This window comes from Lathamus discolor, chromosome Z, assembly GCF_037157495.1.
Source record: "Lathamus discolor isolate bLatDis1 chromosome Z, bLatDis1.hap1, whole genome shotgun sequence".
Taxonomy (NCBI): Eukaryota; Metazoa; Chordata; class Aves; order Psittaciformes; family Psittacidae; genus Lathamus; species Lathamus discolor.
Window position 1 is genome coordinate 12164303 of NC_088909.1, and position 15071 is coordinate 12179373.

General features: G+C 39.2%; 1 protein-coding gene across 2 annotated transcripts in view; it reads right to left on the minus strand.

The window, feature by feature from the left end:
* Window positions 1-386: 386 nt before the first annotated feature.
* Window positions 387-15071, minus strand: part of CHST8 (carbohydrate sulfotransferase 8) — a 176296-nt gene continuing 161611 nt past the window's right edge. For both annotated transcript variants that reach the window (XM_065662112.1, XM_065662113.1), the window contains exons 3-4: window positions 4101-4138; window positions 387-1861 (exon numbers count right to left, since the gene is read on the minus strand). In XM_065662112.1, coding sequence (XP_065518184.1) covers window positions 713-1861; window positions 4101-4138 — 1187 coding nt within the window. In that variant the 3' untranslated portion in view covers window positions 387-712. The remainder of the gene's footprint in view (window positions 1862-4100; window positions 4139-15071) is intronic.

Here is a 15071-nt window from a genome sequence, read left to right on the forward strand (position 1 = left end):
AAATATTCGCCTGCATTTTATCTTTTTGCAGATGAATGTGCCATGAGGGAAATACTGAAGGGGGAGAATGTGTCCTCACTCTGAATTGGAACATCTGGTTTAATACTGCACTCACATGGTCATTAAGTATTAGTTGTTTTCACCAGTGTGGTTTGGAACAGTGTAAGTATGATAGACTTTTTCTTTTTACCTAACTTCAAATATCAGTAAACAGCAATTTACCACCAGCTCCAAATAACTGGTGCCTGTTTAGGGTATTGCTTTGTGAGTTGCAATGAACTGTAAATACTATCTAGTGTGTACATATGCTTGGGTATTTTTGCTACTCTGTCACTTTTCAGACTGATTTTCTAAAGGGTGAAGAGCTTGAAATACTGACTCCACTGTAGAATCACCAGTTAAGTTTCTCCAGTTTCAAACCATCCTCCCAGTGCAAATACAGGCTACACCAGCATGGAAAATTATGTGCTTTATTTGGGAACCCTGACACGTTATATGTATATGTGCGTACATTTCATATGGAGAAATCATAGAAAAAATACGATTTGAAAAAGGAGGCAATTAAGGTGAAGGTGTAAACATCACTAGCCATTGGGGTTTTCTTGTTCTTCAACCAATTGTTTACTAACAGACAAGTATACAGAAACAGAAGCCACCTGGATTTGTTATGCAATTCAACTGATATGACTGTGAAAATGTCACAGCTCTCAAATCAATATAAATCTTCAAAAGGTTTTGAGTAGTTAAACATCAAGTAATCCATATAGTAAAAGTCATAGCTTTGTTGTCGTTGAGAAGGAGAAAGCTGTGCAAAATACTGTTTTGTAATTTTACTGGTAGTTCTTTCTTCATTGGAGTGCCTATCTTTAAACTTGGGGAAAGTTAAATTTTGTGGAGCACCAATTAAGTGCAAGAAGAAGTTTGCATCTTCTTCCATACTTTCAAACTTCCCAACAAAGTCGTAGTCTATTAAACATGGGCTGCAAAGCCTGTTGACATGGTCCCAGTGGATATCCATACCCACTGGCCTATGTACATCCAGGAGATACTGAATGAACTCTTTAAATGTGACTCCAGCGCCTGTCCTTAATGCTTCTTTGGTGGCATTGACACGATATCTGGAAATGATAGCTTTTCCAAAAACCGGATGGTAGTAGTTGTTTGGGTGTTCAAACTTGTCCCGAAATGCAGATACCAGCTTTTCAAAAGGCTCACGAATGAAAAGCATCTTTGTGTAAGTGTTGAGCCGATGATAAATTCCTTTGTGATCAAACCCATCCAGTCTTTTTAAATAGTTTCCATAGTGCACTGTATTGTGCTGTATATCTTTTGTGGAAGAAGCCAGCCCGTTGAGAACCATAAGCACTCGCTTCCAGTTAGAGCAGCCTGCTTTTGGAACTTCACAGTATAGAACTCTGTATTTATCTTCTACAAATATTCTAGAAACATGATAAGGAGTGATTATTCTTCTGTTATTACTCTTGTACTTGGAACAAGTTTCTCTCATAATCTGCTTTCTTTCTCTTTGGATCTGATAGAGATTTTTCCATTTGTCATTGTTTCTATCCTCAGATTTAAGCGTGGGCAGGTTCAGAATGGAGCTGTTTATTGAAATCAGAATTGGGCTCTTTTTAATTATAAATCTCCTCCTTCGTTTATGGAGCCTGATGGAATTATTTTCTTCACTGTTCTGTTGATCTTTCATAGCAAACATTATGCTGCTTTGCCTTCTGTCTGTGCTTTGAAGCTTAGTGGGCACGTTTTCAGATGGGTGTAATGAATCGCTCTGCTTTACTGTTGCTACACTGTCTACAGTATTTTTTCTTAAACTTCTGTCGGGGTTGTTGCTAGAAATGCAGTCCTGATGAGAAAAATAGATGAAAGATGTTAGTAAATAAGAAGTTGTTTGTCACTGTTAACAGCTTGTGCAACTTAACTGTGGATCTCTCATAGACTCCAGGCTCAGCAGAATTGTACAACAAAAGGCATTGCTGCAAGTACTCAGTGCTAGGCCTACACCGTTGTATGGACTGTTGTCATCATGGTCTGTGCTTACAGGTAAGTCAAAGGCTGCAATGAACCTGAACTGGCAAATTCCAGTTCAAATCTGGGTGGGAAGTTGGGCACAGAGGGAAGCCTGAAGGGAGGTTTATAATGTTTGTAAAGTGGAGTGAAGATGTAGAGGGAGCAGGAGGGAGTGAAGAGTAGGAAAAGGGAAGCAGAAGGGACTGAAGTAGAACATGGAGGATTTGCAGAGAAGTGGGTTAGTAAGGATAAGTAAGGACCCTAAAGGGAGGCTTGAGTGAGGTGAGCCTTGGACCAAAGCGTTTGATGAGAAGCAGTAAGGGGCGGGAATGAATCTGTGGCTGGGATTAGGCAACTGAAAACAGTAAGCAACAGGGTTCTGTGGACAAGGGTTTTCTGGGACCTGCTTGTTTTCACTAGTTGGATCTCACTAGTTAATACTACTTCTGGCATACTGGCCAGATGTGCTCTATTACTTTGGGCTTCTCAAAGCAGCTGCATTAAATCCCTGTCTACGTATTTATGCCTCGAAGACTAAAATTAGGCTCTGGACACTGTTTAACTACATGTCATCTCTGTTTTGAGACCTCATCTCGGAGCTGACTTTCATATGAACCACCAGGGATATTTCAACAGAGGAAGCAGATTGTAGTTGCAGAATGTTTATTGCTTACCCAAAATACTTAGTGTTTCTGTAGAGGTTTTATAAATTATAAATTTCTGATTTTCAGTCTTTATTTGCTCCCTGATAGTATTTAAAACTGGCTTCAAAAATAAGATACTGAATGAATTTTAAGGTGTAGAGTATGGGGATTAGCAGGGTCATGTTTTTTCAAGGTGGCAGATTAAATCTGAATTGTGATAGTGTTTTACAAGTCTCTTGTTGGCTGAACAAAACGATGCTATGGGTAACTTAAAAAACTTGTGCCGTCATGGAGGTTATATCCTGCCTCATCCTTCCTTAAGGTGAGAGGCTTAAAAAAAAGGTCTCAAAAAGAGACTCAGTATTCATTATAAAAAGCATTGGTGACAAACAAAAAATCAGATTGTCTATATTCTAAGTGACTTGCTTAAATTAATAACTATTAAACAAAAGTCTAATAGAACAGGTAAGTACTAAGCATAATTTTTAGACTGCTATGCAAATTGTTGCAGAACATAGGCTTCTAAAATATCTTGTAGTGGGAGTGGCATGTGATGTGTGGACTGGGAAAGCAGGTGGTAATTTTCATGCAAGGCACTATGTATTCAGTTGTTGGAGGTGCTTGTACTTTGCTCTTACCTTCAGAGGCTGTTTCTGGTAGTCAGAGGTGCATTGAAGATTTTATGTAGAGTACACGTGTATTTCTAAATACTACCTTTTGCAGAGTGGCTGAAATTCAATCTAATTTATTCATGATGTGGCTGATATTTCAAGGTTTTAAAATCCAGACTTCCTAGATATTCATGTCTTAAATGATGACACTGACAATGAGCCTAGAGTTTTTGAGGAACTCAAATGGCATGATTTGAATGTCTTCTGCAGTGTTGACCCTTCATCAAGAAGGTCAAACTGGAGCTGTAAAGATGGAGTGATGTCACTCACATCACTGATTTCACCAGGCAATGGCTTTATGGGTAATAGCTGGCAGCTGCACAGTTGCTTCTTTGCATATTTTGCACTTATCCTTAACCATGAACTAGCGGCCGCCCACCACAGCCATTCGCTGCTGCTGTCAGTGTCCCAACAGCCACTAGATGGAGGAATTTTACCAGGATTTTCCTTTCTCCTATTTCAAGCTGCCTCTCAAGGCATTATTTGATCAGCGTTATTTCGTACAGGATATTAATATATGCAAAGTTTACGGTATCTTTTAGCAATATCCAGTCTAGGGAAAACCTCATAACACTGAAGTTGCATAGCTTATCATATTTATATTTTGAAAGGAAAATTTGCACTTCATGGCAAAGCTTTGATGCATCTTTCCTTTTCAATACTGCATCTCCAGTCTGATGGCCTTATCTCAGCCATCTCTGTCCATACTCTATACTCAGAATACAGGTATAATTTTCCTTGTGTAGTTCTGAAAACTTACTTTTCTTGGTGGCTGGAATCCCATGTTATGTTTTATCCCTAAACAAAAAAAGAAATTGAAGACAATATTTAGTAAAAATAAAAACATTGGTTGAATTTTCTGCTGGACTGATAACAGTGTGTCCTCTCAGTAACTAAAAGCAAAACAGGAATAAGTTCTGTTAAGGCAAAGTTAAATAGAATCATAGAACCTTAGACCACTGTTGAATCATAATAAGTGTATTTCATAGCAAGAATGCTCCATGGAAGGCCTATTTATTTACACACGTAATAATTATGAAACGGAGTGAATGGCTCTACCTCTTTTTTACAGATAGGGAAACTGAGATAGAGAAAAGCGATTGCTTAACCTCAGCTAAAAGACCAGTAGCAGAACAAGAAGCAGCTGAAATCTGCAACCTTAGGTTAGAGCTCTAAAAAAAATGCTGTTCTTTGTACACTTACCAAAGCTTGTGTGTTTTCTCCCCCTGCAACTTTGGATAGTATGGTACTTAGTCTTAGTAACAGCTTGAATTAAGTGCTATCCTTTGCTGTTAAAACACAGCAACATACAGTGAAGTTATGTATAAGTGAAGTAATGTTTGTGGAGTTCTGGAGAGACAAAGCAATACAGAATTGTGTTTTGCCAGATCTTCTGGTTATGTCTGCCTGAAAATGTAATAATAAAGATGTGAAAATCCTAGAAGGCAGCTTTAGCACATGTGTAGGATCTATTTATTGTTCCTAATCTCTGCTAAGTATAATACAAGAATGTATAATGGAAAACACTTCTTAATTCTGAAATTATTTTGAGGCTTTTCAACTGCTGTCATCACTGCCACTTTTGCTTGAGAAATTCAGTTGCTTGAAGACTTCGGTTTAATCAGTCTATGTGATGAACCCACAGCCTTTTTGGCAAGGGCAATTGCAGGTAAAGGTATTGCACAGTGTTGTAAGTGGAAGCATCACTGGGCTAGCTCAGTCCCTTCGGGTTAATTTTCATGGAACTATGAAAGGTCTCAAAACACAGTGCATGCATAGTTCATGCAAGTCCAGCTCACATGATCAATAATGTTTGGGTTTTTTTTGTGTTTTGATGTTTCATTCTTTTTTAAATTTGATCCACAAACTTGTGCTTGTAAGTAAAATTGTTGTGGTTATTTCTATGATGTTATGGCTTATCTAGCAGTGGTTAATTACAACTAATTACATTTTTGTAGTAGTGTTTCATAAAGGTAACTTGAGAGATTTCTACTTTACACTGATATGCTGTGCTTCAAAAGTTAAACACAAATGCTAGTAGAAGATGAGTAACTGTTTAAAGAAACGTTTCTTCATTTACTGGCTTTAACATGTAATCAGACAACAATTCATGTTTAATGTAAATGTTTGGTGAAGCACTTGCCAATCTCTTCTGTGTTTTCTGAGTTTGACTTCTAAAGTTGGCTTGTTTTAGCTGTCTTTCTCATGATACAGTCTGTCACTTCAGATTTAAAGCTACAAGGAAAAAAGCCTCTTAAGTGCAGTGAACTCGGAAGTTATGTTGTACAGATCTACTATACTAATACAAATTAAATTTAATATTATGCTGCATCTTTACTATACATGTTAAGTTGCCAGCTCTCAAATGTTGTTGCCTAAATGGTTGTATATTTTTTGCCATAAATAAACCACTGGTGTCCTCTGCACACAGGTGAATTAGTGATCGTTAAATGTCTGGTGCCAGACGCAACGACCAACATCTCACTAGTGCTCAGAGAGAGAGTAGCTGGAAGACAGAATCATTCCACCAATTGTACATCATTTATGTCAGTTTTCATGATGTTCTTTTCTCTTCCCCTTGTGCAACCATGACTTTCCAGACCTGAGCTTGGCCTATGTTTTATGTCTCTTTTTGTTTTCTTTCATGAAATACGAGCCTTATGCTTCAGTCAGTCCTACCATGTAGTCAAACGCACTGTGAGCTTTTTTTTTTTTCTTTTAAAATGCTATTAGCAACACAATAAAATGGCCTTAATCTTTCCTGTGTAACATTATATAGCTTTTTCTCTCTGCCTTCTCCTCTGTCTCTCTTGAAGACCTAATTTTGGTTTGTCTCTGGTGTTTTCCTCTGCTCTGAGACTACACTACAGTTGAAATATTTTTTAATAAAAATGATAACTTCAAGTCTGCATCTGTGAATCCGTCCCTTAATGGGCTTCTGTGAGTAGTGTATACTTCTTTGCTTTGTCCTAACTGATTTGTGAAATATACTCTGCAAGGGCTGTTACTGTCATTGCATGCATATCTGTGTGAAGTGTGCTGTCTTCATGCACTCCAGTCTTAGGTCTTTACTCAGAGACAGGAACATATACTTAATTGCAGAAAGAGTAACAGACTAGCACTACTCAGAATTTTGATCAGCATGAAAAAACATTTAGTCTGAAAAAGATTTTCCTTAAAGTACTGGTCATATCAGGTCATCTGTTTTCATATATATATATATAAAATTTAAAATTAACTCTTAGTTTGTATGGTATAAAGAGCTGCCAATTTCTGATCCTAACTTACTCTGGTGTCTAATTCTCTACATATTTGAATGAAATTGCTCATTAAAGAAATTTATTTTTAAGATTACTACCTTTGTAAATTTTTTGTTCCTGTATATATAAAATATATGTAGCATATGTATTTGGAATACTTTAAAAATATATAACCCCTTGAAACAAAATGCTTTTATTTTGAAATTGTTGCCTAATTAGTAGAATTTATATGTGTGTACCTCTTTTAATTATATGCTATGTATATATCCTTTTTATATCTAAAACTTTGAGTTTATCTGATTGGGAAAAATTCCCTTTGAAGTCCCCATCTAAGCAACATACACAGAACCTCATTTTAACACACACAAAATTAATGACACGAAGTAAAGAAGGCTTAACAAAACTGTAGCACCTCTTCAATTGTGCATCAAACAAGAAGCAAAACTATATAGTAAATCTATATAATCTAACCTCTTCATGTCCCTGGTGAAGCCACAAGTATATGGTGTCATTTCCCACATATGAGTAAACTTACAGTGAATGCTTTGGTTAAATGATACACTCCTGCTCTTGTCAAACCAAAATGCTTAGTGACAGGACATGCATCACTGTGTTTTACGGAAAGCTGTGAAGCCATGTATTTCTCAAACATAGAGTGTGTTTTCATGTCTGTTTAACACTAATTGTTGCAACAGTAAAGATAACACAACAAAATTTTACTGTATCCTCTATGAATGTGGGGCTGCATGCAGGAAAAACTTGAGCCTCCTGCAGTTTGACCAAAGAATCTGTCACTCTTCAAGTGAACACAGTTGAGCAGTCTCCATAGCACCGTTAGCTTTTATGGCACCTTTTTTTATTTGGTGGCAGAATAATTATATGTATGAGAAGAAAGATTTTATTTATGTATGAATTGTAAGAGTAAATTATTGGGGAATGTATTTGTAATGCAGCTTTTCGGGAAGAATATTATATGTTACTGTGAATGTTTTATTCTGATATCCATTGCTACAGTATGTACCATCTAGCGATTTTTCTAAACTTCACATTGCAAAGTGTAGGAAGTTATTTGCTACTATTCCAGCTTTTCATATGTGAGAAGCAGAGGCTAATAGCTACATTTGCCAAACTGATCTGATTTTTAGGTTGTCATGTTTTGAATTACAAACTCAAAAATTGACTGTCTCAAACCCCCATATTACTGATCAAGTTTTACTTTGAAGAATTTTAATTCAGACTCATATGAGGAGTCTTCAGTAATGTCTAGATTAGCATGCAGGTATCTGACCTCTAATCATGGTGTTCAGTTCATGACATTGTAGATGATTTCTCAAGTAGTGAGATGCAGTTTATCCACTGAACACTAGTTTTGAAGGCCCAGATTCTGCTGCACATCTCTGGATCAGATGCTCACTTGCACCCACTAAGCTGCCTGGATGCCATATATCCTTAATATGCCACATGTCAATGGACCACGGGCTGTAGGAGCATTCTGTGAAGCTGGCCAGTAGTTTAGGGAGTGAGCTACTGAGAGAAGGATGCTTCAGGAAGCTTCATTGTAGGGCACATGGGCTGTATGCAATATAAAGCTGCAAGTTCTTGAAGAGCCTGACTGTGAGAAAGATACAATTTTGCCCCTGGTGGGTAGTGTGTGTTCCCAGGGACTCCTGGCTTTTAAAAGCCATTAAGGAGAATGGTACTGTTAACTTCAGAGTACTTTTTGCTTTGATGGTATTCTGCACTCGTGAGACCCCGGTTGGAGTCCTGTGTGCAGTTGTGGTGTCCTCAACATAAAAAGGACATGGAGCTGTTGGAGCAAGTCCAGAGGAGGGCCACGAGGATGATCAGGGGACTGGAGCACCTCCCGTATGAAGACAGGCTGAGGAAGTTGGGGCTGTTCAGCCTGGAGAAGAGAAGGCTGCGTGGAGACCTCAGAGCAGCCTTCCAGTACCTGAAGGGGGCCTACAAGGATGACAGAGAGGGACTCTTTATCAAGGACTGTAGTGAAAGGACAAGGGGTAATGGGTTCAAACTTAAACAGGGGAAGTTCACCTTAGATACAAGGAGGAAGATCTTTACTGTTAGGGTGGTGAGGCACTGGAATGGGTTACCCAAAGAAGTTGTGAATGCTCCATCCCTGGCAGTGTTCAAGGCCAAGTTGGACAGAGCCTTGGGCGACATGGTGTTGTGTGAGGTGTCTCTGCCCATTGCAGGGGGGTTGGAACTAGATGATCTTAAGGTCCTTTCCAATCCGAACCTTTCTATGATTCTATGTTAGTATTTCTCCAGCTGCAATTATTGGCTTCTCTTCTGTGCTTCTACAGTCCCAGGTTTTGGCTAATAATTACAGCCCTTTTTTGTACTTCTGCTGTTAATATTCATGCTTCTGTTCTTTCCAATAATTTCTTTCCCTTTACCTTTTTTTCCCTGTATAAAGAATTCTGTCTCTGCTCTGACTCTGTGATCCAGCACTTCTGAGGAGGCTTGTAGTATTTCCAGAAACAAAAATGTCTGCATTTGATTAACTAATTTTTAATTGATCCTTCTCAATTTGAAACCTACTTGAGTTTTATTGCTTTACTGTTGTCTTTGCCAGCAATGTTAATGCAAAAAAGGTCTCCTATAGGGAAAATCTAGGCAGCATATTTCATGCTCTTCAGATAGATGTTCATTAGCAGCAACATCTGACAGGACTGCCGACAAAATATACTGCATTTGAAGTAAAATTTATAGAAAAACTATGGGTTTTTTTGAGTGCAGTTAAATAAAACAATGTTTGTTTGCTCTGCAAATGTTAAACCTCATCTTCTTACATGTCCATGGTTCTGGTATGAAACATGGATCTCCCATTATACTTTGTGGCAAAGAACCTGATTCTTAAGTCCATCTCACTGAGTTAAAGGAATGAAAACTTCAACAGGTTTGATGGTTATGGCCTTCTCACACCAGGGGATGGACAGAATGTTTCTGTGGTTATTTCTCAGTCCTCAAAGTAGCCCTTTGAAGCTATAAGTAGTTAAGTATGACCCTGAGTAAAGAGCTGGTTTGTTTCTTTCCCTTGTTTGGGAAAGCATAAATACCTTGCCAAGCTACAGAGGATAAGGGTTCTTTTAATGTTCTTATGGGCCTCCTTTCATATGCACATTCCTTTCTAAATCAGGTAACTCATTCCTCCAGAGTTCTTAAGGTTTTGTTTCAATCCTACCATTGCCCAGCATGCAATTTACTAGTTTAAATGCAATATATATGAGGAACTTTGAACTCTGACTTGAGGCTTATTCTTAAGCAGTTTGTGACAAAGTATTCTACTTCCCCAAAAGATAGCCATTCACCCTAATTTTCCCCTCTCCTGTGCCCATAATGTGCACAAACTGAATTACTTCATATTGATCTTATGCTTTTCAATCTGAGCCAGCTTCAGCAAGGTAGGCATTGAACCTAAGTGAAACTGCTAGCTTCATGTTTCTGCACCAAGCAAATCTGCAGTTTCTCCATCGCACTGCCAGCAGGCAACACAGTATTGTGCTGTGTTTGTGTCATGAAGTACTTAGGATGGTAGCAGCTTATGTTCACTTCAGCTGATTAAAACATGATTACTGTGGTTTTTTGTGGTTGAAATGACTTTCCATCTTAATGAAGTAAGGGAGTCTCTGGGCAGAAGTATGGCATGAGGGAAAGCTGAAATGCAATTCTGAAGGGCATACCCTGGATATAGTTAAAAGCATTTGGTTCATCCATCAGTTTGAAAGAGAAAAACATTACAAATGAAGGAAACAAAGTAGAGATCAGTAGATACATTAAGTGACTTTTAATATTTGCCACTTGAGGAATTTTATACTGTCAAATAACTTGATATTCCCATTTCACTTGTGGTACCAGTAGCTGATCTTGTACATCTGAATTGAGCAAAACTGCACAAAGTCGTCATTCTGAGGCACAGCACTTGCTGAGTTGTGGCTGCTGCCATGGTGTCATTGCTTCCCTCTTGATTACCTCATGAACTCCCTTGTAACAAATACTCTTGACATAATGTTCCTCTTGATGTTTTAACATAGGCCATTCCTTGTGCACGGCTTTCTCTGCTTTGTCCAGTAGGAGATTCTTGGAGTAAAAGAGTATGGAGCTGGTAACTGCTGTTTCCAAATGTGGGTGCCGCCTGAATATAGGTTTTATGTCTACCCAGTGTTTCTCAGGCAGAATACCCAAGCTATTCTCCTGCTGTTGTTTCCCCCTCATAAAGTCTCTGTATCTCTTGGGAACTTGCGCCTGTTTTGCTGTACATATTTTTGTGTTAAGTGTACTAGTAAGAAATACCAGCAACTGAAACTGATATTTTTCAGTATTTTGAACACATCATGTGAGAAATAAAATTGGCTTGAAAATTTTAGGATTCATTGGGATCAGAGCAAGAGAGAAGCAGAAAAACAAATGGTAGCATTTTAGAGGAATACATTCTTTTTGAATCAAAACCCAATTAAAGTGTTGCTCTGACTTCTTGGTAAGTCGTCCCTCTTCTTTACCCCCCCTGCAAATATCTATGGTGACTTTATTAGAGTATTGTTTGAAAGGGTGGTGTTAGTCTTGTCCAGAAAGTTCTTGTTTTACATTTAGACTTTGTAATGAGGCTTTCTTTTATCTGTCCTCTACTCCACTACTGTGATCATAAGTCGTTTGAAGAGACGATTTTCACATTGCTTGGAATTTGAAAATCCTGATACTTTGACTTGCAGCATGTTAATAGAACAGGAATAGGAAGCCTTCAAGAAAGACAAAGACTACTGTGTTTTTTTCATAATGTTCTTACGCTCTAAAATATGCTGAATCAATCTCCTTGACTAAATAATCATGTAACTTGCACTTGGTCTGTTTCCTTGAAGGCTAATAAAAAGGAAAGGAAAATGCATGGTATCTTTATATTGCAAGTTTAACTGAGTGAATACAAGAAGCTGTTTGTGGATTTATTATGAGGAATGTGCTACTACTTATTTACTCTGTCTTCTCTTTGCTCTTTAGCCACCCTAATTAGAGACTCCCATTTTCTGGCTTAATTTATATTTTGTAAGAATTCTATGAAGAAAGTGGAAAAGTCAAGCCTGTGCTATTGTATTCCCCATTCCTTCTGTGGACCTATCCCTGGGAATACAGTTAATTAGCACCATTAGCTTTCGGGCACTGTCAGCAGTTACTTGCAATTTCTATTTAATACCTTTCAGTTATTTTCCATTCTCATATATATAATATTTGCATATTGCCTTCATAGCATGACATTGACAAGGACATTATGCTTTATTCAGGTTTATTAGGAAGTAAAAGCTAAGGTTTAAAATATAGCACTGCTCTTATATTTAGTAGCCTGTAAGAACTCTTCAGGTAACCAGAAGAGTTTCAGTGAATCTCAAGCCAGCACTTGATGTAATTTGTGACTGTAGAGAAGCAGGAGTTAGCTAGAACAGCTCACCTAGAACCCAGAAACATTTCAAGAAATTGTGCAATCAGGACACTAAAGCTTCAGTGGTCTTTCTATTGGAGTGAGGACGAACTGATACAGGCAGAATTTTGGACTGCTTTCATGTCACTCTGTAAAGATGTTTCTTTGGGAGAGAAAGCACAAATGGAAAAAGAGGAGACTGCAGGCAAAACTTAAAAGGTAGATCCACACAGACATGCCTCTGAATGTTGCTTCAAGAGATTTAAGGAATTAAAGGTAACCAAGTCAAAGCACAAATTAAGTTGTTCTCAAGTCAATTAATAATGAAAAAAAACAACATACTGATGTGTCAAAAGACTTCAAGGCTTGATGGCAGATGACATGAAACTTCATCAAAAATCAGATACAGAGTGTGTGATGTCTATGCCTGACAAGACAATGCCAGCAGGTCTGGGAGGCAGTCAGATACTGTTACTGTCCATGGAGGCCACCAGGCATATCAGGAGGCACTTGTCCGTCAGTAAAGTGGCAGTTTGGTGTTTGTGTTTTCTCCTTGGCAACGTAAATGTCAATGAAAATTGGTAGGAGGCCACCTGGAAAGCAGGACTTTGTGTCTGTACAAGTTGTCAAATATTTTCTTACCTCAGTGTAAGGGACAGTGCTTGAGGAAAGGAGTTTTTCTTAAAATGAGACAGAAAGGTATTCTCTGTTTGGTTACTCTTACCTGTTTCCTGCAGGTGCCATTTCTTGTGCAGCCATCTGCCTGGGCTGCAGGAACCTGGAGGGCTCTAATATATTTGACTCCCTGGCACTATGAACCATTAGGAGCACCTGAAGTGAGAGCACTTCTGCCACTGCCATTTTATGGCCACATCTGCATTTTTATTTTAATTTGGACATAATAGCGCTTCCTAATTTTTCTAGTATCCCAGTGTAGAATGGTGCATCACCCCAAGAAGGGGCCATATGAACGGAGAGATTTAATTGTTTGCATCTACCATGACAACCCAACCTTGGGATACAGTTGCTATGACAGTTGAATCACCTGATTTTGTAAGTTGATGCATACAAACAGTGATGAGCCAATTGGTTGCTGTATATGGTTAACTAGGGATGTAATTTTTATTTTGGTGATCAAAGTGTGTGAATATGTTTGATTTCATTGAAAGCTTTTCATGGTTATTGTTCAGAGCACTTCAAGGTATTTGTGACTTGCTCAGTACATTGCATGCAGTGCACTAAGTGCATACAATGAACTGAGTATATACAATTTATTCTGTCCATTATGCATTGGCTAAGGGATTTCTGAAGTAATCTGCCACTCTAATTCAGCCTTCTGAGACAATCAATCATCTTACAACAGGAACGATTTCCTGACAACAGAGCACACCGCTGACTGCGTATGTGGCTTACACAGTGTAATTTCGTATTGTAACTCCCTTTTCAATGCCTCTGCTCTAGTGCTGATTAAACCCCAGGATTGTAGCAGAAAACTATGCACATACAGGATGACTTTATCTATGTGACTGTTTCATCTGAAATGCAACTCTTTCACTTCACATGTGGACATTTAACTTACTATCTCTTTGAGTTTTTGTTGAGAATTCATGCGGGTTGCACTGGTATGTGTAGAAAATACCTATTTTTAAATCTTAGAGTAGTGTATGCAGCTTTACTAGATAGCCTCTAAGTGTCAATCTTTTGCATTTATTGAGAGTATTTTACCTTTGACAAGTCATTTCAGTCTTTATATCCACTTTTGATGTTATTGCAGAATCATAGAATGGTTTGGGTTGGAAGGGACCTTAAAGCTCATTCATTTCCAACCCCCTGCCACTTGCAGGAACACCTTCCACTAGACCAGGTTGCTCAAAGTCCTGTCCAGACTGGCCTTGAACACAGCCATGGGATGGGGAACTGAATGGGGTTGGGGATGGGGATGGGGAACTGAAACAAGTTGCTCAAGAAAGTTGTGAATGCTCCATCCCTGGCAGTGTTCAAGGCCATGTTCGATGGTGTCTTGGGTAACATGGTTTAGTGTGAGGTGTCCCTGACCATGGCAAGGGGGTTGGAACTAGATGATCTTAAGGTCCTTTCCAACCCTAACTATTCTATGATTCTATGATTATGTTAACATGCTGAAAAGTTGACTTCATTGTAACTGTGACTATTACATTTAAAATGAATAGTGTTCCTCAGAAACAAACCTTTTACAATTTACAAACTGTTACCCCTTGCCTTATCACTACAGTCCCTAATGAAGAGTCCCTCCCCAGCATCCCTATAGGCCTCTTTCAGATACTGGAAGGCTGCTATGAGGTCCCCACGCAGCCTTCTCTTCTCCAGGCTGAACAGCCCCAACTTCTTCAGCCTGTCTTCACATGGGAGGTGCTCCAGTCTCCTGATCATCCTTGTGGCCCTCCTCTGGACTCGTTCCAGCAGTTCCATGTCCTTTTTATGTTGAGGACACCAGAACTGCACACAATGCTCCAGGTGAGGTCTCATGAGAGCAGAGCAGAGGGGCAGGATCACCTCCTTTGACCTGCTGGTCACGCTCCTTTTGATGCAGCCCAGGATACGGTTGGCTTTCTGGGCTGTGAGTGCACACTGAAGCCGGCTCATGTGAAGTTTCTCTTTGACCCCTAAGTCTTTCTCCGCAGGGCCGCTCTGAATCTCTTCTCTGCCCAACCTGTAGCTGTGCCTGGGATTGCTCTGACCCAGGTGTAGGACCTTGCATTTGTCATGGTTAAACTTCATGAGGTTGGCATCAGCCCGCCTCACAAGTGTGTCAAGGTCCCTCTGGATGGCATCCCTTCCCTCCAGCATATCAACCGGACCACACAGCTTGGTGTCATCGGCAAACTTGCTGAGGGCGCACTCAATCCCACTGTCCATGTCAGTGACAAAGATGTTGAACAAAATCTGTCCCAACACTGATCCCTGAGGGACCCCACTCAATACTGGTCTCCAGCTGGACATTGAGCCATTGACCACAACTCTTTGTGTGTGGCCATCCAGCCAGTTCTTTATCCACCGAGTGGTC